Source organism: Hippocampus comes, unplaced genomic scaffold (genome assembly GCF_001891065.2).
Source record: "Hippocampus comes isolate QL1 unplaced genomic scaffold, H_comes_QL1_v1.1 scaffold37, whole genome shotgun sequence".
In the NCBI taxonomy this organism is placed as follows: domain Eukaryota; kingdom Metazoa; phylum Chordata; class Actinopteri; order Syngnathiformes; family Syngnathidae; genus Hippocampus; species Hippocampus comes.
The window spans coordinates 1983772-2007122 of NW_017805535.1; the positions used below are offsets into that span (position 1 = coordinate 1983772).

Here is a 23351-nt window from a genome sequence, read left to right on the forward strand (position 1 = left end):
GCAATGCGAATGATTTCAGCTTGAGTCGAGCTGTGGACAATGTTGACAGACTTGCATGCAGTAGCCATACATTTAGCTATGGCTTCAGCAAATTTGTTCTTCATCGTGTCATCCATTTTCTTCGCTTTGAAATGATCCATAGCTGTCTGTCTTAGACGAGGGGGCGGAGTACTCACGTCAGCTGTGTGCTTGGCCATTAAGTGGTATTTCAGACTCGATGCCAAGATGATAGCTCAGTTTACTACTGCAAAACATCCAGGTAACTTTGGTCTTGTCAGTGGACCAATCTGGCAACTTTTTAAAAGTAAACTTTCCATTCATAATCTCTTTAAGTATCCGTTTTCGGTGTCTCGCGCTGCCGTGGCTGGCAAAACAAACGTGCGTGGACCTGTGCAGCGCGCTTGTTGTTTTGTTTCTGGTTTATTTATAGAGCAACGTAACATCCGCTATGACGTGTGCCGCGTTAATCTCGCGAGAAAAAAATTTAATCCCGTTAAAATTCATTTAAATTAATGCCAATAAAAACGCGCTAAACTGACAGCTCTAGTTTTACATATATATATATATATATATATTAATCTGTGTGTGTGTGTGTGTGTGTACATTCTGCCTGTCAAATCTGCCCTACACGTCAACAGCTCGCAAACGTCTCTGAAGAAGGCGAATGCTGATCATCGAAATTGCACGCCGTCTGAAGAAAGAAGTGATACATGTCTTTGCCACAAATAACATCGACTTCAATCGAACACTTTGGTTATTTACTCGGATACTTTATTGTCCCAAGCCCTGCAGAGCCGCAACATAAGGATGAAAGAGCTGCATGCGGGTTGCTGACCACTGTGTTAACCAGTCTCCCATCGTTCTGGCCAAACTTGTGGATTGTAGTCCTAATCAGGCTTACTGTAATTGAAGGCAAAAGTTTGGAGTGGAATAATAGGATGCTCAGCTCTTTTAGTTGGACGCCACTAAACATACAAATTCCCAAAGGAGACCAAATTAACCACTTCCTCTTCCATGATGCAATGTTTTTTTTGTTGTTGTTTTTTTGCAATACAACTTTCACAGGTCACAGTCATTCCCATGACCAGCCTTTGTGTATCACTGTTTTCATGATGAACCTCTCTTGACTTCATAGGTCAGAGGAAATTTCAGTATCGGATCAGATTTAGAATCAGAATTAGACAGATGGCGCAAGGTGGGACTTAAGGATTTGTTTCAAAAACAGATTGTCTGTACTTAAGGAACCTGGAAAAAAAAAATCTGGTGCTGAAAAGTCAACAATTTTTAATGACTTAATTTGGTGTTAACTGTTTGTCCAATGTGAACCATGCTGTGCTACAAAGAGAGCATGCTGATTATTTTCTCGTTCTAATTAAGGTCAATTTCAGGTGATTTAAATTTAATATTTCAATTTCCTAAAAGGCTAGATTATGTGTGGTAGACTGAAACTGAATAGCATGGTTTCAGCTTCCGAATCAAAGCTCAGCTTGCAAGTGTGATTTTGTGAGTCTTTGTTCCATATTTAATACCTATCCAGTCACACTGCTTGTGGAGGCTCTCAGTCGTACAGGAAAGTTCCATTGTAGAAAGGGTTCCGTTAGCGCAGAGCAATTTCCCGGAGTCTTCACGGAGACTTCAGAGTTGTCTACCGCTGACGAAGCTTCTGTGAGAGAAGCGAAACGTCCTTTTTTGTTTTTTTTTTTTTTTTTACCCCCAAGTACAGATGACGACTGACTGAACCCTTTCAATCCAGTCACACGCACACACAATCCTAATCCTATCAGGCATTCTGGGGAGCAGCGGAAGGAACGAAATATTTGTAGAAAAAAATGATCCATGTTCATAAAGTTTGAACGGTGTCGGCTGTACGTCTGCATGCATGCAGGGATGTCTGGTCAAAGCACAAACACACACACACACACACACACACACACACACACACACACACACACGTTTAGTAAGGCACCACATTGACGCCTGGAGGCTATTTTCAGTGCCCTTTACAAGCAGTTCTTGCCTTTGGAATGTAACCTTTCCTTTACCCAAGTTTACTGTTTTCCATTTCATATTGAAAGCCCAAATGATCCAGTAGCCAGTGCATTCAGGTCCATAGTTTTAACCATCATTGCTATTGTCACAGGTCTCCAAATGTTCACTTTTAAGTAAATTTTATTTTGACCTTGTAATTGCTGCACAAAATCCCATCACCTGTTTGAATTTGATCTGTTTATTGTTTTAAAATTATTTTTGCTGTAACAATTCAACAACGTTAAAATAGTCCCAAATCATTTTATTGCATTCACTTGTTTGGAGATTTCAGCAACACGTCATGATAGTATAATCCACAATTATGGTGGACTTTTTGCACCAAAAACTCCTTCCACCTATTTTGTATTCCACCAGTTTACATTCACAAGCCACATATATTGCCATCACCTCATTTAGAGTGTGGGTTTGGTATGCATTATTTTTGTGTCTCGTACTTTATCATATCAATTTGACTGTAAGAATATGCTCCCGTTGGATATACAGTTTTTTGCTTTGCCCCAGGATGTTACCTTGTCATCAGCGTCGCTTTAACTCAGCAACATCCTGGCTTCAGTGCCTATACTTACTGGTGGGGAGAAAAGCCCTTCAACTCGCATAATTCCTTGAACTATTCTACATGACTACTCAGCTGAATGAGATTGGGCCAAGCAACCCGTGTCAAGATGGGGGTTTGATCAGAGACTTCCTCTTCTTCATTGGCTTACATCTCTCAAGTTGTCATCTGACCCTTTCAGGATTTGTTTAATAACCTCACTGGCATGTTCCTGGCATGGATTCTGTTCCCCCTGCAGACCGCAGCACAGTAAATGACACCAGCTGCCAAAATGTGGTCGCAGTTACATTGGCTGCATGCACACTGTACTTTTTTTTTTTGTGTGTGTGTGTGTGTGTACAGAATTGCAATTCATATCCACAACTCAGTCATCAGGATCTCTGAATGTACATTATTTTCTATGATGAGAGTGATGAATTATGCAATTGTTCCTCCTCCTCCTTCACAAAAACTGCTATTTAGCTCCCTTTTTACTCCCTGCTCAGTTTGTTCTGATTATCCTGAAGCTAAGAATAGAAATACTTTGTTAGGCTAAGAAGGGGTATGAAGGACTTCAGTGACAAGAACGATACTATTCAAGCTGTGGTTTATATCAATGATATACTGTGTGTGTGTGTGTGTGTGTGTGTGTGTGTGTGTGTGTCTGTGTCTGTATAAGTGCTGTCAAACGATTAAAAAAATTGTGAGATTAATTATGATCTGCACAACACTATTTTTATCAATAGTGCCGCCAGGTCGTTTTTGAAAAGTAAATTTTCCATTCATTGTGCAGAGAACTCTCACATGCTCCTCCATTCTCACCTCTCCTCTCCTCACCGCTGCTTACTTAGCCCGCCCAACTCCAATGGGAGCCAATCAGTTTATGCTAAACAAGCCCAAACATAATGACAGCCAATCAATGTCCGCTTCACGCTGTGACTGACAGTTGTTTCCCCACCCTCAACAACTCGAACACAGGAAGCCAACACATGAAAAGGGATATTATAAAAAGGCAACCCACCTACAGAAAAAGTTAGAGATTAAAATTTTGATTAACGCGATTAAAAAACAACGCGTTAAATATGTCTGTAATTAATTATTCGCAATTAACACGATAAATTGACACCTTTTATTTATATATATATATATATATTTCTGTCAATCAGTGTAATAATCGTATTTTTTTCATGCTTTATTTTCCAGAACCAGATATGCATGGCAACATCCTAGAAAAGAGTTCTCGCAGTGTGCAAGGAGTCAAAAGGAGAAGGGAGCCGCTGGTAACAATCAGACAGAATGGGTGAGACGGAGGATGAGCGCACAGCTAAGGCCAGCCAGCTCTTTGAGAACTTTGTCCAGATGTCCACATGCAAAGGGACTCTGCAGGCCTTCAGTATCCTCTGCAGGCAGCTGGAGCTAGATCCGATGGACTACAGCAACTTCTACAGCTCACTGAAAACAGCAGTCACCTCCTGGAAGGTCAAAGCTCTGTGGACCAAATTGGACAAGAGGGCACAGCAAAAAGTGTACAGCCAGAACAAAGCCTGTCAAGGAACTCGGGTAAGAGACATAGAATTGCTCACAAAAATATAGTTCTCAGTGAGTACATTTACATGCAGTCAATATTAAGGTTAAGGTAAAAATTCCGATCTCTGAACATTCTGTTTACAGGCTTGAAGGGGACATAGTTACACCCTCATTTGAATAACCCGTTTCGGATGTTGATGCATGGGCATTGTAACACAAATATAAGTCATTTCCGTTTGCCACCATCTACTGTCAATAAAACAAGTTTCATTCATGCCACTCACCACAGTAGTAAAACAGCCGTTTCCTTCTTGTTCAACTAGTGTGCATTATTATATTACATTATGTACATGTACCTAATGTTGCTGTTAAATGTTGAATACACTGTCTACGTTTACATGCAGTCAATAACCCCATTAAAACCATAATATTGGCAGTATGTAGGTTTTAAATGGCATATAAACACACCCAAAAACATGAATGTTCAAATTGGTTCAAATTAAATTAACCTAAGTAGCAATCCTGCTGCGAAACTATGGTGAAATATTTAAAGAATCATTTTAGCCAAGCTTTTCACGGTCGACAAGCTAACGCCACCTGACGAAGTACAAACACACAGAGACAAACTTAAATTATCTTTGTCTCTCTGGGGTTGGTCGACTTAAATTTTAATCTAATGCAAGTTATCCAGCCAAAAGTAAATCAGTGTTTCCAAAAAGCTACTGTGTCATAACATGATGGCAAAGCATGCCTTTACTGGATTTGATTAGTGCACGTGGGAAAAAAAACAGCATTCCCCAAAATTTTCTCACTAAATTGGAAGCCGAGAATAGTCCAAAAGGTCTCAAGCGCACTGAAAGATTAAAATTCAGTGGGAGAATAAGGGGCCAGCATTAAAAGGTTTGGCTCAACAAAATGCCTACGGTTGTGTTTGTTAGGACAAATACAGTCAGCACTCCACTACTATGCTTCTATGGTAGCAAAGCTACACCATTTTAACATGTTACTTCAGTGACTTCATAGCATAATGAAAGATAACATGTCTGAAGAGGAAAGAGGCCTCAAAGGGCAGATAGCAGAATTGGGTTGGCCAAAAATGACAGATGAACAATTATCCCAAGCATTATTTTTCAGTGGAAACCAGTGTTTGAAGTAAAATTCTTGTTGCTGGTTGGCCAAGCTGCTTCTGTATTTAGAATGTGATGGGAATTTGTAGGGTTTGTTTTGTTTAGCATGGTAGACATTTTACTAATCTGATTTCAATACCTTCTACATTAAAAAAGGCCTTGTGCCCAGGAAGAATGGTATGTATGTAAAGTATTTCTTTTTGGATTTATATGTAGGTTCTTAGTAATTGTCCAACTCTGCATAGAATATAGTTTTTGGTTCCATTTTAAAATTAACACAACATTTCCAGTTAAAGTTCAGTATGGTTCACAAATCAAGTTGCACCATCATTTACAAACACGCTGGTACAAGCTACAAGGTTTAACGACAGATCAATGGACTATCAACTTGATTGTCTTTTTATAATTAATTTGTACATATTTTAAAGCTAATGATGGTTATATAAGAGCACTTACTTACTGGTGCAATAGGCCACGATTTACAGATGATTCGAGCAGTCGAGTAATCACGACTACTGGATGAAGAGTAAGACGGGAGAGCTTCCTGTTGTTATGGTAGACGTTTATCTTTGATTTGTCTATTACTGGGTTACAAGGCACACACAGTGTTATATTTTGTTTTTCTAGTGAATGTTTGAGTCAGAGATGATTGACAATATTAATTTTAAATACTATGGAATATCTTTTACTTTTCACGGTACGAGATGTGGGTCTTTACCAGAGTAGATGCTTGTGCTGCTAATGTGTGTGACATAGTAAGTACTACGTTCTCGGACAGTGATCGGCTATTGCCAATGCTATGCCACCAAAGAAGAAGAGCAGCTGACTGTCCTGAAAAGGTGGTAACAAACTGTAATTTAGCCATGTCGGAAGTGCGGTTTAAATAACGATGATGCACTGCCTGATGGTCCTCAGGTAGCGGTGACGAACTGTAATTTAACCATGACGGAAGATATGGTTGAAATAACGATGGCAGAGTGACCGACTAACAGTTTTGGTTCGGCTTGTAATGATGACGTACTGACAATGACGGACGGGTGGCCCATCCGCTGACGAATGACGGCCCGGAAAAATTTACTGATGTGCCCACCTCTTATTTTATCCTGTAAAATTCAAATTTTTTTTTGCATTTCCAAGTAGTTCCACAGTACGAGTCGACGCATAAATGTTATCACAAGCACAACTTGTTTTCCCCTTTTAGCAGTTCTTGTTCTCCTCTCTAACCCTGTTTAGTGTCTGATCATCGGCGGCGGACCTTGTGGTCTGCGGACAGCCATCGAACTGGCCCTGCTGGGTTGTAAGGTGGTGGTGATTGAGAAGAGGGACACCTTCTCCAGGAACAATGTGCTTCATCTCTGGCCCTTCACCATTGAAGACCTCAGAGGCCTAGGGGCCAAGAAGTTCTATGGCAAATTCTGTGCGGGCTCCATCGATCATATCAGTAAGTCAATTTTCAGGTGATCAATGATCAATATCTGTATCCATCATCTCATAACCAGAATATGGAAGGTATTTCCATATTTTTGAACAATATCCATTTACCTCAATTCAGAACAAACCAATTCCTCTCAATCAGTCATGAACACGGGATGAATTCTGCAATAATTCTAAAATGAGAAGCAACAAGGCAGACCGGCCCTGACGGCTTCCCTGCTGAGTTCTCCAAACATTTCTGATCTATGGACTCTATTTTTTAAAATGATTAAGTCCTTACAACTAACACAAGACCTCCCATTATGAAAACAGCTTTAATCACACAGCTCTTTAAACCTCATCAAGAACCCACTCAGCCATCAAGCTATCGTCCTGTTTCTTTAATCAGTACAGACATAAAAATCATTGGCAAAGCACTGACAAACAGAATCGAAAAGGTCATTCCATCTATTATACCTGCAGATCAAGCCGATTTTATGAAAGGAAGACGTTCATTCCATTGCACCCAGAAAATATTAATCTTAATGCAGCTCTCGAACAGAAGGAAATTGAAAATAATGCTAGAGTCAAATGGAAATTCTTATTCGCAACGTTACAAAGATGTGGATTTGGAGAGTCATTCATTAACTGGACTAGGGCACAATATCCAACATGAGCAGCCACAGTTATCACTGATGGGTTAATTTCATAACAATTCACTCTTCACAACGGCACTAGACAGGGATGTCCCCTCTCTCCAACTCAATTTTAATTGAACCACTTGCATGCCAGAATACGACCAGATAATTACATTACAGGCATCACAGCATTATCAATGGAACATTAAATAATCTTATATGCAGATGATGTATTGATCCTCCCACAACAGCCAATACTCAACATTAGTCAACACGTCTCTCAGTTATGAAGTAATTGACAGCACTTCATCAGTATTAACTCATCCTAAAAAAAAATCCACTCTTCTATCCCTTCTCATGGATGAGAGGGATGTAACAGCTCTTACATCGAATTTTTACCTCCCTGCAAGAAATATTAAATATTTAGGAATCAACATAGCCCTCAAGCTGTCAGAGCTGTTTGACCTTAATTTCACAGCGCTTCTCAAATAAATACAGTATGGCTGGACAGATTTACAAATGTCACTTGTCACACAAAAGTACTGAAAATAGGAAGATAAAACAATACTAATCAAACAATAACACAGATTAGCATGATGCACAACAAACATTCAATAAAAAAGGGTGGATGGAAAAGTACAAATTAAGGAGAACATTTAACATGTGTGTGTTATGCCAATATGTAATTAATTTTTTTGTTTTTTCTTTACATGTAATACTACGGTGACCCGGGAGTGCAAAAACTAAAAACTGAACACACCAGCAAATGTAAAAACAAAAAAAACTAAACACAAAAACCTATCAAAAAACAAAACAAAATCACAACAGCGAATGAAAAAAATACTATAACAAATAATTGAACACAAGAGCAAAATAAAAAAAAAAAAAAAACAAATAATGAAACACAAGGGCAAATGAAAACCCCCCAAAAATTAACCACAGCAACAAATGACAACTCATATAAACAAGACTGAACACAACAGCAAAGCAAAAATCACTAAATCTAATTTGGAAAAAAAAGCTGATCGCAACAGAAAAAAATGTGCTTTTGTGTTCAGTTGTTGTGTTTTGCACTTCACAGCCACCATGCATTACAGCTCTACGTAAGTGCTCATGTCTCTTCCAGGTATCCGTCAACTCCAGTTGATGCTGCTTAAAATTTGCCTCATTCTGGGGATTGAGGTTCATGTCAATGTGGAATTCCTCAAACTTGTGGAGCCACCAGAAGAACAGACTGATGACAGTAAGTTTGTTGCGACAGAACATTTCTCTTCACTGCTTCAAGTGCCTTCATTTACAGTACAGTACTGACTACCACACGTGCTGGGTATAAAGTTATCTGAAGTTATATTTGCTGTAGGCGTACTTAAAGCAAACTGTTTTGAATTGTTTTTTTTTTTTTTTTTTCTTCAAAATTTTTTTTTTCCCACAATTTGAGTTGACCCCTCTATTTGGATAGGGGCCGGCCAGGCCCACAAATAGCATGACTGACATATATTGTAGGGGTAGGGGTGGAGGAGGGATCAGCATTCAGTCTATTCAATTGTTCCTCACTCAAATCACTAGTCTGGCACTGAAACAGTCTCCTATGAAAGCGTTCCCATCCTCAATCCCCCGTTGCCCACTCTGAAATCAAGGGAATATCATTACTGTTGAAGACATCACTTCCAACTGCCTGTCATCTTCTTTTTATGTAGATAAATTTTTTCGCTTACTGTATGTAACGGTTAGAAGATAATCAAAGTGCTTTGCTATAACCCCCTCTTAGGTCCAAGTTGGAGAGCGGATATCCAGCCCTCAAGCCACTCTGTCTCAGATTTTGACTTTGATGTGGTGATTGGAGCTGATGGACGCAAAAACACATTAGATGGTAGGTAATGTGAAAGAGAATTACAGCCGGAATTATATTGTGAATTATTGTACTTGTGTGCTTTTTAATCAGTCATTAAATGTTGTCTTATTGTTCATACTGTCCACCCAAATCCAGAATCGAAGCAATGTATTTATCTCCCATACACCCTGTAGTCAAAGCACTGTTTATTTTAAGTGGAAATGAGGTACACAGTTGCAACGCTACCCTCCATCACTAACTAAAGCATTTCCTGTTTACACACTTTTAAGTGGAAGCCGAGTATTGCAAAATGTCCGGCCGAGTGTGTGCTTAAGGTCATTAACTTTTTTAAAAACTTGGGCTCATTGTTAAGATTCGTGCCATTTAAAGTACAAGGCCATGAAGAAAGTATCCCCCTCCCCCATAGTTTATCCACTTTAATGTTCCACATCATCACACCGATGCAAATAACGAAGATAACCTAAGTAAACATGAAATGCAGTTCAATTTCTTTTGAGTAGATGTACATATTCTACTTTATATTGTCATATTTCTGTACTATATAAGAGCCTGGCTGCGGAGTCTCACATACAGTATATAGTGTACAATAATAAATGACTGACGATGACGGACGGGTGCCCAGGCAGCTGACGAATGGTGGACCGGCAAAATTTTGTAAATTGACCACCACTCTGTATTCATTTCAGCAAATTCACCTCAGTTTTGCTGTGTAAATGTTGTTTACATGTTCTTGTTGTGCATGTTGATCTGAGGATTTTGAACTACCATTTGAAGTCAATTTAAAAATTGAGGCGAGTCAAACAAAAGCTGAACATTCTTTTAAAATAATTAACAAATTTCATCCAACCATCCATCCATCCAGTCATATTCTTACCAGAGGTACTTAATAGGTGACCTCCAAGCTGCATCTGGTCCACTGGCCACATTTTATTCCGGCCGTTGCCAAGATCAGTTGATTGGGTGTTTTCACAGTACTGTAGTAGTATGGCTGTAAACCACAGCTCGTACAACCCATGAGCCACATGTTTTGAATACCAAACTACTTTTTCTTATTGAAAATGTCCCGTGTTCCAAAATATGATCAACTAGGTCATGTCTTGCCAGAAGCATACAATTTTTTGCTAGAGACAAATTATTATTATCAGGCCAGTTCGTTGTTCAGCTACAGTCTAATCTCAAACGATTTATGATTCCCCTGAACTGGTAGAATATAATTTGTACTTCAAGTTGCATTTACTTTGGCTGTAATTGTTCACATTTCTTTCTTTACTTTTGGTAGGTTTCAGCCGCAAGGAGTTTCGAGGAAAGCTGGCCATTGCGATTACGGCTAACTTTGTCAACAGAAACACCACGGCAGAGGCCAAAGTGGAAGAGATAAGTGGAGTGGCCTTTATCTTCAACCAGAAGTTCTTCCTTGAACTAAAGGAAGAAACAGGTCAATCAACAAAATATATCACCACTAAACTGTGTGTATGTGCATGTGTGTGTGTGATATAAAATTGTCATATACCGTATTTCCTGGACTATAAGCCGCTACTTTTTTCCCACACTTTGAACCATGTGGCATTCTGTGACACTATTTTTTAATAATAATAAGATGCTTTGAAAAACACACCAAGAAAACAGGATTGTGTATCTGTGGATTGTCTGTTTTAAGTCTGAAAATCGGTCCTTGTCTGTCCTCATATTTGTAGGAATTGACTTGGAGAACATTGTTTACTACAGGGACAACACTCATTATTTTGTCATGACTGCAAAGAAGCAGAGTTTGCTGGACAAAGGGGTCATTATTAATGTAAGTTCACTTGTCCATATAAATTAACATGAAAGCATTGGCTTAATTTGGGCACTGAGTATTTTGTTTATAAATGTATTTCAATCAATCAAATTTTATTCATATAACACTTTTCATTCATAGAAATGCAACTCAAAGTGCTGTGCAATAAAGAACCATTCCAAACCCGCCATTTTAAATTCATTGTCATTCCAAAAATTTTGGCTTAATACATGTGTTTTGTCAATATGCCTTGACAATAAAACCTTGTATTTGTAGTTATAGATTGGTTGAGCTTCATTCAATCAATGAGAGGATTTTTGGAAAAGAAAGAAAGAAATAATCTGGCTCTAATTTCAGAACAATTTTGACCAATCCACATTAGATGCAGGCGGATACATTACCTTTTTTTATATTGTCAGAGTCAGTTCGCAGTAAGGAATGCAGAAAGAAATGCTCATATTTTTCTGACTGTACAACTTGATCTACATTGAGCACTTTATCTTTTTGTTTTTCATCTAGGACTATGTAGAAACAGAGCGCTTATTAAGCAGTGACAATGTAAACCAGGAAGGTTTGCTCTCTTATGCCCGTGAGGCAGCAGACTTTGGCACAAATTACCAGCTACCATCACTGGACTATGCTATCAACCACTACGGGCAGCCAGATGTAGCAATGTTTGACTTCACCAGCATGTATGCCTCAGAGAATGCTGCTTTGATCAGGGAGAAACATGGACATCAGCTACTGGTTGCATTGGTGGGAGATAGTCTGCTTGAGGTATGTATCGTCAGCGGAAATCGGCACGAGCTAGATCTTGAAGAAAAAAAAAGATCGTCCTTGCCCAAGATGATGATGATGATGATTATTATGTTCTCTTCACAGCCTTTTTGGCCAATGGGTACAGGTTGCGCACGGGGTTTTTTGGCAGCTTTTGACACAGCTTGGATGGTGAAGGCCTTTGCACAGGGCAAGAATTCACTGGAGATACTGTCAGAGAGGTTCGTGTGACATTGTTTTTCTTTCTTGCACAAGAAATACATTTTCTGCAATCATCCTTGGTGGTTTTTATCTGAGCAAAATTGATAATACAGCATCAAAGCTGCGTATCCAAAGCATATCACGCTCTCTTTGGTTCGCCCCCGTCAAAATAGTACAGTCCATGTTTAGATATGTTAGTAGTTAAGGGCCCTCCACCCCCAAGCCTTTCTCCTTGAAGGTACGAGTCACTTTTGATCCAAGCTTGACCAAGTTTGTATCTATAGTCGTCCTGCTCGCGTTAACTCCTATGCTTCCAAATTGGTATTCAACCTACAAAATAGTAAACTTGACAAATGTAATGATCTCATTCTTAGAAGTCTTCAGAAATGAAGTAACATTTTGGCTCTTTACTACATTTCTTGGATTCATTTGTCTGCTCATGTTTCACGTGATCACTTGTTGCTTCGCTGAAATCAGAGGGCAGAGGCCCATAATACAACCTCTGAATTTTATCTGATGTAACCCTGCTGCCCCAGACAACAAAGTATCAGAACAGACTGCAGAAACACACTTCATCAATCAATCAATTCAAACAAAACAAGTATCGGTTCAGACCTGACGATGGTTGGTTTACTCTAACACAGGGATGGCAATTTTCCGTGGATACGCGGAAATCCGCCGTTTTATTTCTTAAATTGATCATTTTTGTGAATCGTCTAAATCCGTTGAGAAAATTTTAGGGGGGGTCAGGTACCTTATCGTCGAGCTTTCACGAGCTCTCCCGATCAGTCTTTCCATCTTCCGATTGTAAACAGCCCTGCGATTGGACGTGCATGATGTCTTACTTGTTGTGATTGGTCGCTATATCGGCAAATGCAAATCACAACCAATCCGTGTTCGCCTTCCTAAACCCCTTTCTCACGAATGCCGAATGTTATTGAGACTCACGACGAAGCTAAAGTGCGTCAGATAGATGCGGATCTGAAAAACACGTTTCGATGGGACTGGTTGGATAGAAAGCTGACGGTGTCCCCAGTAGGAAACAGTAAAGAGGAACCATTGTGCTTGTGTCGGATTTCGTGAAAAAGCTCGATGTCGCCGGTAAAGCTCTGTGTACAGTGTGCGACGATGTCATTCTATACGGATCGAGAGGATGGAAAGCTTTACAGAGTCACGCAACCTCGGTGAAACACTGAAAACAGACATTTCTACTGAAAAGTAACTACTCGATCTCAAGCGCTTTTCGACAGCCTGGAGCATGTGTAAAAACAAGAGGAGTTGGCTAAAAAGAGAGTGGAAAAAGACGGAGAGGACCAATAAGCTTTTAGCGCTTGCTAAAAAGCTTAAAATGAAGAGAAAATAAAGTATTCTACCTCATGAAACTGTATATTGGTGTATATACTGTAAATAGACATCCACTTTATATAGTAAAATACATTCATAACCCATATATAGTAAACAATGTGGGACTTCACTATCACTGTATGATATAAGAATCAACAGCTTCTTTTTTCACATTTACACAGCACTTTATGAATACAAGCAATGAACAACTCTTAAATATGGCAGGGAATGTGTTTCCTTTTTTAGTTTTGATTTTGAGCAGCAAATTTGAAGTTACATATTGGTGCTCACCAGGAATGCATAAGCAAAATTGCACAAATTTTCACTTGAAAGAATAGTGAACAATCTTGGTATTTTTTATCTGTTTCAAATAGTGTGTAAATTGAATACACTTCATCTTCAGCATGTTTAGTGCCACTTTTGTAAGTGGCCACGCCCCCGTCCAGGCCACGCCCTGTACAGGCCACGCCCCTTACACTTTTTTCATCACGAGCCATTGTCATCCCTGCTAACATAAAGAATAATAAACTAGCATCTAAACATATTCTTCTGAAATATAATACTCTGTTGTTTTGCTTTTCAGAACAAATAGCATTAATATTAAATGACAAATAGCATAACTTCAAGGTTCAATGTCATATTTATTGTCAAATATGCTTTATGTATGACATGCAGCATAGATGAAATTTCTTCCTCTCCATCCTCACTGCAAACACGCATGCGTGCATTAAACACACACAGCTAAGACAAGATAGCAGCTACACTGTATAAAAGACATAATATGTAATCTGAACAGTATAGACAATATACACAATGTAAACAGCATAAATAATGGCACTTGTGTCTATTGTGGCTGAAGTGTGTGTACTTACACAAAATAAAATGTTTAAATGCATATAATCTGACTTTTGGAATCAGCTATTCTATATAGATATGGTAGCATGAATAAATACTAAGTATTGTGCGTCTCAACTTCTCTTGGCTCATCAGTACGGCACTAATATGACTACAACCGGATAGCTTGTACACGGCTCCAATAATCAATTCTTCTGAAATTTGTGTTAAATATACTGATAGCCTCGACAGTCGACACAGGACATACATCACTTCGTTACTGGTCTGAAACAGTCTGAAGTAAAGGAATGAATCAGTTCACTCCTCCATCGGCCCGATGTTGCAGTCATGCCCGCGCGGATGCCACTGCTGTCCTTTTCGCCTCCCTTGCTGTGAGTCACCATGTTGCTCAGCGCCACTCGTGAGGCACTCTGGAGAGCCGCGGCAAACTTTTGACTTTGCGCTATTTATCAGGCGGCTGCCTTGCTGTTTTACAAACTCAATTAACATAAATAGACAAATAAAAACAGAATAACATTTTTTACAAATTGCATTCAGCAAACAAATGCTGTGAGCTGTCATCCTTTCAGTTTTCAGACCGTCTAGCGGAGCCTTGACCTGAATTTAATAATTCAGTGAAAAATAGAGCAATATTTCACTGAACAATGAAATTAATATTTGCAAAATAACTGCCTATTTATTTTACCTGGTAAACGGGACTTCTGCTCCTGAACCTTTGTTCACAGCGTCTGTAAATCAGGGCTGTCGGAAGTCACCTTCATCTTCACGCAGGACCTGCCTTCTGTGAGGCGTGAGCGCTGTTTGTTTTTAACATTGTTCATAATGGAAAATAGATGCTCATATGCATCTGTGGATCCTAAGATCAACAGTACTCCAAAAGCATATTGTGTATGGTGATTTGCCAGGCTGTGGGAGAGTGTGACGCATATTTTGAGCGACAAAAAATAATACAATATATAAATACAGTAATTGTATTAATTTAGAAATCACAATAATCTTAGAATTTACAACTAAACTTAAACGAACAAACACAAATAAAATATTTTGTTCAGAAATTGTGCAGTTTTGGTGTCGCTGGGCTTTCCGCGCATGCAACCTGTCAAATCTGCCCTGACATGTCAACAGCTCGCAAACATCTCTGAAGAAGGCGAATGAGAAGACTGATCAAAGAAATTGCACAAGGTCTGAAGAAAGAGGTTGTGGTTTCGGGAGGCAAAATAACAAGGGCAGAGTGTAGCGAAACACTGTATTTTCTTACCAGGCTATTAACAGCACAACACTAGTTCGTACAACTCACTATATTCACAATTACCTCTCTTTCCTTTTTCATCTCAATAGTATTTTTATAGTAACACCTCCACCTAGTATACTATGAGAACATAACAGAAGTGATACATGTTTGTGAGACAAATAACGCACACTTCCATCGGACATTTATTTTCCCAAGCCACACAGAGCCCCAATACAAGGATGAATTAGCCGCATGCGTTCCGAGGCCGCAGATTGCCGACCTCTGGTCTAACATCAGTGTGGAAGTTTGTGAAGAGTTAAAAAAAAAAAAAAAAAAAATCAACACTCCCGAATCCCTCTTCATGCAACCCGAATGATTTAGTGGCAAAATGAATGAAGAAATACAAATTATGGTGATATTTCATAACGCATGAATGAATAATGTTGAGAAACGAATGAATAGATGATGGCTCTATCAAAGGACTAACTTTTTTACACTAACAGTGGTCTCAGACACACTCAAGGAATAGGGGCTGACGAACACACAATGAACGGCCATGAAATATTGTAGACGTAACACTTAAATATCTTTTCTTTGGCGTGTATTCAATTCCAATTAGGTTGAACATGATATTGTATACTGTTTTTATCTATGTTTAACACAAGTTCCCAACTTCATTGAATTTGTGGTTGTACATCAGCTCCACGTCAGATCCGGTGCTTGTCATCACCTTCCAATCTGACAGGTGCAGAGCTGCATAGGCTTGGCGTTAGGGTGTCCCATAAAAAGTGACACTCGTCGGACTGGGATTCACATTACACCCTGTTAGTTGAGAATGATAGTGGGCAGCGAAAAGCTGCAACAAGCAGCTTCATTGAGCGCCAGGGGACGGAGTTGTTGGCGCCAGCTAGCACTCCTCACTGCTAATAAATTGCTGAACAGCGCAGGTTCTATGACAGGGCGATTTGCCTCTAATCTAGATCTGCTCCGGCCCGATTTACCAAGGGAAAAGATGACTAAACTACTTGAAGGACATGGATGATTTAAAGACCGCAACGAACATCATGGCAAGTGAAATGGCGGCGTTGACAAAGCAGCATGACATTATAACGGAACTTTTAATCATTTAAACTTCGACTGATGGGAATGGAAATGATATGTCCATGGTAAAGAATATAACTGATAGAACACAATTGTTGAATCATTAACATACAGCCAAGCCCATGGCACATTATATGTAACTTGTCATCAGTCAAAGGACTCAAACTGTTTATAGGAGACCTAAGTTATATATGTTTCTTATTGATTGACCATTCGTGTACATAGGGCGTGAAAGCTGATTTTGTTGTAATGTATTTATTCTTTGTTTTCTATTTATTTGTTTTATTGTCAATACTGATCTATTTTTAGATTTCTAAGAGACTTTATGTTTAGATGCAATTTGAAAATGATACACATTCATACACGCTAACCAGTCATAGATGATGATTTGAATTGTAAGGAGGAGGCAGAACAAGGTAACCTTATGCTTTCTTCTCCTCCTTCTCGAACTTTAATAATTGTTGCTAATGTGTTTTTGTTCGATATAAAGATCAAATCAAATACCACTTATGCCTGCCTTTTTTAATGGTATTTTTACAAAATGCCTAATCATGCAGTGTCATACTGAAATTGGTTCCTCAGATATTTGTTCTGTCATTCCCTAGGGAGAGTATCTACCGACTACTGCCTCAGACCACAAATGAGAACATCAATAAAAACTTCGATCAGTATACCATTGACCCTGCAACCCGCTATCCCAACCTAAATTCCAGCCATGTACGCCCCCACCAGGTAAGTCTGACACTATTCTTCATCAATAACCATTATTAGATAAAGGAGTGCCATTGTGCTTCTGGTTATGTTGAAATGGCTTTTGTTCAATCATGTGGCTCTCAAATTAAATATAATTAGTGTATACTGCTCCTATGCAAGCCATCACCATATCGTGGTGGAGAGCTTTGTGTGTCCCCATAACCCCAGGAGCTGAGTGGTCTGGGCCTTCAGTTGCCCTGGTAATGTCACCCATGGCAAACTTGTCAGAGATGCGGGAACAGACAAAACACAGTTTTCAAATATTAGATATTTTCTTTTCCATTGGGGCCTGCCTCTGGAGCCAGGCCCGGAGGTGGGGCTTGAAGACGAGTGCACCCATGGCACCTGGCTGGGCACAGTCTGAAAGGATCACGTGTGTTCCCGTTCACTTGCGCTCACTATCTGTGGGAGGGCCATAGGGCTCGGCTGCAATGTGGGCTGGGTGATGACGAAAGTTAGGGACCTTCACTTTCCTATCCTTAGCTACTGAAGCTGGCTGTAGGGCAGTGGAAAGTTACGTGTCTGTCGGGGAAGGGGCCCGAGCTGGTGTGCAACGTGGAGAATTTCCGACGAAACCTAGTCGGGGCCGCCTCAACCCATAGCTTGGGCTCTGGTTTCAGTCCTATTGAGGACGAGAGTCTCTTCCACTCTGGAGTTGCCCACAGAGAGAGGCACCAAGCAGGCTCGGGCATCATTCCTGTGCACTGGGATTAAACTCTGGACGAGAAGGTAGCCTTTGGGTGGGGCAATGGGTCCTGACAGTTGTTTGTGTTGTTTTACCACCAAACAATAGTTCAGAATACACACCCTTTGTGTTGTCCTTGAAGGGAGTGCTACACTAGGTCAAACATAAGTTTGTCAATCTGTGCACTTGATATCAGGTAGAGGTGTCAAAATTAATTGATTGACAACTAATCGATTATCAAATTAATCAATTACTATTTTAATAAAAAACTAATAGTCGTCATTTAAAAACATTGTTTACCTTTATGTTGTCCAAATCCTCTGATATCAGCCTCTCAACAGTAATTATTTTCAGATTTTTGTATTTTTTTTTCATGAAAACAGATCGCATATTTTTGTGTTCAATTAATTTGAATCAAAATTAGACATTAGAAAACATCTGCTTTGACTTTGGCAAACATTGACTGAACCAGTAACTGAATCGGTTTCAAATAAGTTGGTGAATACATCAATCCGTCTCTTGTGTGATATTGGTTGGTGGTTGTTTTTTAATGACTAAACAATACCAAACAAACAGTAATTTGTTAATAAACATTAATGTAAGAAATAGGTTTTGTAAAACACTTTAATGCATAATCAATGAATTGATTCTAAAAATATTCAGTCGTGACAGTCCCAGTACCAGGGCACCCTAGGTTTCAGTTCGATGATGGACTTCATGGTCATGGCATCAGACATGCTGCATGTCTTGGACACACGGGAGAAGAGAGAGACGGAGCTGTCAAATGATTACCAGCTGGTGGTGTGTTGGGGGACGATGTCAGTTTGACCTGACAGACCCAAAAACGTATTGCAAAGGGTCTACTCATAATGTATAGTAGATTCCCCAATCAGGAGTTTCAACTCCCATCTCTGGCAGAATGTCACCCAAGTTAGTGAGGATGGACGTTGAGTCTGGGTGGACCATGTTCAGTGCCTCCATTGTTGAGGCGGCCGACCGGAGCTGTGGCCATAACGTGGCCAGTGCCTGTCTTGGTGCACACCAGCGATAAGGGATGCCGTCAACCTAAAGGAGGAGTCTAATCGGGCCGTTTTGGCCTGTGGGTCTCCTGAGGCAGCTGATTGTTATCGGCAGACCAAGCGGAACGCAGCTTCGGTGTTCGCCGAGGCAAAAACTCGGGTGTGGGAGGAGTTTGGTGAGACCATTTAAAACGACTTCTGGGCGGTCTTGAGAAACTTCTGGTCCACCATCCATAGTCTTAGGAGGGGGAAGCAATGCGCCATTAACACTATGTGTATTGGAGATGGGGTGCTGCTGACCTCAATTCAGGACATTGAGTCAGTGGGCCGAATTCTGCGAAGACCTCAATAATTCCTCCAACAGGCCTTCCTTTCACCAAGCAGAGTATGGGGACTTTGTGATGGGCGTGTCTATCTCTGGTGTTGAAGTTGCCATGTGGTTAAAAAACTCCTTGGTGGCAAGGACCCAGGGTTCGATGAGATCCGCCCAGAGTTCCTATAGGCTCTGGATTATTTGAGGCTGTCTTGGTTGACACACCTCTACAACATCACATGGACATTGGCGACAGTGCCTCTGGATTGGCTCACCAGGGTGTCCCCCCCTTTTTCAGAAGTGGGGCTAGAGGGTATTTGTCCCCTGGAAGAGCTGGATAAAGTGGCTAGAGAGAGGGAATTCTGGGTTTCCCTGCTAAAACTGCTGCCCCCTTGACCTGACCCCGCATAATCGGTATCGATGGATGGATGGATGATGTATACTGAATGTCACTGTTTGTTGAAGAATAAAAGTTTGTCATATGACATGACACAAAAGAGCGTCACATTACTTTCTACCTCCAAGGTGCGACACCTCTTCATTGATGGCAAACAGGACTTTTCAAACCTTGAAGGTACCATAGGTAGACCTGTCAACCTTTCCAGAGGAGGTGAGGCTCACAAGAATATTCATGGATGTATAATATGAATACATTTTACAAAATGTAGCCGCTTCCATAATCCGTTGGAAATTAGCTTTTGTGAAAACAAAATTTTAGGCGAATAGTGACTTTGCAACAAAACAATGTTGCTTTTGTGACGTATCTCCCATCTGAACTTTGGTTTCATTTACAGCAGCTAAAACATGTAGCACTGGCTTTTGATTGCAAAATAATGAACGATTTAGTGAAATATATACCTGATGTGAGCGACACAAATTCCCCATGGCACTTCAGCTGTTGGCTCGTCATATGTTCCAAGATCGTTGTTTACTTTGCCACATTTATGACAGACATACAGTTCTGCTAAGTAACACAGCACGTTGTGAAATCTATGCATATGCATTCCCTGGTCAAATGTAGAATACCAAAAATTCTTACAATTCCTGTCTCCACGATATAATCCGCAGTGAGAAATAACAGGCATCAACACGGATGCTAGTCAAAGAGGATTCTTCAGTTTTAGATGGAGATATTTGACGTACGCCATAACGTAATTCATTTGTTTAGCTGTATAACGTAGTGTATAAGACACTTTTTAAATTGCCCACCATTTGGCTGTTCAAAGTTGTTTACTCTCCGCTTTAACGCGGTTAGAGCCAGATCTCTGTGAAAATGGTAGTTGATCACCCAAACACTGAATTCTGGTGTTTCACGATTACATGTCAGTCTTAAGGTTAGCTGAACAAATTAGCATCACTTCTCCGTCTTTCCTCATCATCCCTTCATGATGATATTTGTCAGAAGTATAGTTTATTCCTTGCCTTGGAGGCGATGACTAGCTGGTGTGGCATAATTAGCTCAGAGCTTGCCTCGATCTCGGATTACCCACACGTAGTGACGTCCGTCCAGCCCAGCAAATCTTTTTGCGTCATTTTTGTGGTTCAAGTACAGTATCTGAAAAAAATATATATAACTCTCAATTTTGCTCTTTAGTGTGTTTTCATGAGGCAGAAAATGCACTTTTTGACTCACAAGCTGCTACGCAAAACCACATTTCGACGTTTGATGTTTTAAGATCAGCGATGTGAATAATGTTCCTTCTCATGCAGAGTGTGAGGTGCGCCCTGACAGGCTGCTGACATGGTGTCAGAGACAGACAAATGGCTATAGAGGGGTCGACATCACCAACCTGACATCCTCATGGAGGAGTGGCCTTGCCCTTTGTGCCCTCATACACAAGCAGAGGCCTGAACTCATGTGAGAATGCACTCATGGTATTCTGACTGATTCATATTCCAGGACATTAACCCCCCCCCCCCCCCATTTTTGCCTGGGACTGAAGAGATTTGGTTTTGACATTAAAACATGCATATGAGACAAGAAAAAACTTTGCTTCAGTCATGCAAAAGTCAAGTTAGCCCCTTTGGCACATTAAAAATAGGTCCTTGGCAGATGAGTAATGCCAGGTCTGAATTATTTTTTTATTTCCAAACATGTCAATGTGATTGTTTTTCTGTCTCAGTGACTATGACTCCCTTCATGAGGATGAAGTAGCAGCGAACAATCAATTGGCCTTTGATGTGGCTGAGCGTCATCTTGGGATTCAGCCAGTGACGACTGGGAAGGAGATGGTTGCCGGGGCTGAACCAGACAAGCTGCTAATGGTTTTATACCTCTCCAAATTTTACGTAGCCTTTAGGAACTTGCCTGGAAACAAAAAAGGTCAGAGTAAAAAAATTCTGTTATTTCTTGACTTTTTCTATGTTTATATCAAATTGCTTCATTTAAGTTTCCTTTGCAAATGTAGTTTATTTTATAATGAAGTAGAAAATGTAATTATTTGGCTTAGATAAACTCTTTATCTCTTTAGTTATTTTTTTCATTTATTTTTGATACAAACACATCCTTTGTTGATCAGTGCTGGTCACATTAAAGGTCAAGTGTGAAGTAAACTTGGCCAAGCATCTTTTGAGTAATACTTAGGGCTAAAACTATTTCAAGCATATGTTTGGGCATAGCATTTTCTGCATCCTGAGCATCTGACTCGTACATGTATGGTCCAACATAAATCTTGCCAAGAACCCCCTCTTCCTCCAACTCTTCCAAAACCTGGAACCCCCCAGATATGTTTGAAACGTCTCTTTCCCAATCTGTTTCTGACTGGCTTTGTACGCTTCCCATAGTGAGCCTTCCTATTGTCTTGAAGTGATGCTACACTTCCGGGTTTGTCGCTTACCAGAATCTCACCTCAGGAAAACGATTACATTTACGAAATACAAATTATTTTTTTCATGCTTTATTTAATGTATTTTTGTTTCATTGTTACTGTACATAAAATTATTTCGTTTGGGATTTTCTAAAATTACTTCACACGTGACCTTTTAAAATGAATTACTTTATTTAAACTTCAACCTGTGGTGTAAATCCAGACCAGGTTAAATTAAACCAAGAGAGTGAGACAATGGCCTAAAATAACAGTTAATTGTAAATATTTTTATTGACGGAGGTTTTTTTTTTTTGTTTGTTTGTTTTTTGGCCTGAGGCTTGATTCTCTTGGTTTCCGTTGCTTGGTTTGAGACTTATGAATTACAGAGTGATATTTGTTGGCAACTGAAACAACTTCCATATAACATCATTGTGTTGCATTTTCAATCACTGAAAGAAATAAATCCAGGACACAAAATATACATCTGGCATGCAAAAAGAAGCGCATAGTAATTGCTGCATTGCATTTTTAAATGAACAATTGTGTTGTCAACTGCCAGTTGTTCCCCTTGTCTGTTCATAATATCCTCCTGCGGAACTTGAATGTCTTTGGTTTTGGTATCACTTATCTGTAAATTGTTACATAAGGGCGTAAAACATGTTCATCCATGTTGAGTGGACATCCAAATATACGTGTGAATGCTTTGTTTTATCCCATACCTTCATTGTTTCCTTCAAGTATTTCCTACTTTACGTAATATGAACATACTGTGCATCTACATTACAGGAGCAAAAGAAAGAGATGAGAATAGTGAAAGGCAATCAACAAAAAGCAACCTAGGCCAGCCCAGGAAGAGGATACCAAAGGTTGTGTAACACTCTTCTAAGTGAATGTTCTGACTTATTCATGGAATAATTGTGTATTTCTCTGAAGGTGAAAGGCTTGATAGCACTTCCCAGCTCATCAGCTCTTTGCCTTTTCATTAATAAGAGCACCATCATTGCTCTTCTGGCAACTGAAATTTTATTAGATTCTCTCAAGACAGCACAATGGTCCAGATTGTGCATATAAATGTTCAATCTCTGATTGCATGGATTGACGATGTCTGCAAGACGTACATTGCAAGGAAAATGCTCAATTATAATGTTTAGCTTTCATTTTTATGATCAAGGAATCTTGTGCTTTCACTCGCAGGATGACAAAAAATTGGACGACGACTCTGTTCATAAGAGGCGACGTAAGGGAAGCAGCTACCTCACAGAGGTAGGTCGATTATTTTATCATATTTGAAAGAGTGAAAAATGAGCGATATTTCATATCTATCTTTTGATCTCATTTCACACTGTCTGT

At 39.8% G+C, this 23351-nt stretch overlaps 1 protein-coding gene across 8 annotated transcripts in view; it reads left to right on the plus strand.

Moving 5' to 3' along the window:
- Positions 1–23351, plus strand: part of mical2b (microtubule associated monooxygenase, calponin and LIM domain containing 2b) — a 50892-nt gene that overhangs the window by 14613 nt on the left and 12928 nt on the right. For all 8 annotated transcript variants that reach the window (XM_019878125.1, XM_019878127.1, XM_019878128.1 and 5 more), the window contains exons 2-15: positions 3785–4141; positions 6469–6676; positions 8413–8529; positions 9055–9156; positions 10418–10573; positions 10833–10933; positions 11435–11692; positions 11798–11913; positions 17030–17156; positions 19720–19804; positions 20905–21052; positions 21318–21517; positions 22788–22867; positions 23196–23264. In XM_019878125.1, coding sequence (XP_019733684.1) covers positions 3878–4141; positions 6469–6676; positions 8413–8529; positions 9055–9156; positions 10418–10573; positions 10833–10933; positions 11435–11692; positions 11798–11913; positions 17030–17156; positions 19720–19804; positions 20905–21052; positions 21318–21517; positions 22788–22867; positions 23196–23264 — 2031 coding nt within the window. In that variant the 5' untranslated portion in view covers positions 3785–3877. The remainder of the gene's footprint in view (positions 1–3784; positions 4142–6468; positions 6677–8412; positions 8530–9054; positions 9157–10417; positions 10574–10832; positions 10934–11434; positions 11693–11797; positions 11914–17029; positions 17157–19719; positions 19805–20904; positions 21053–21317; positions 21518–22787; positions 22868–23195; positions 23265–23351) is intronic.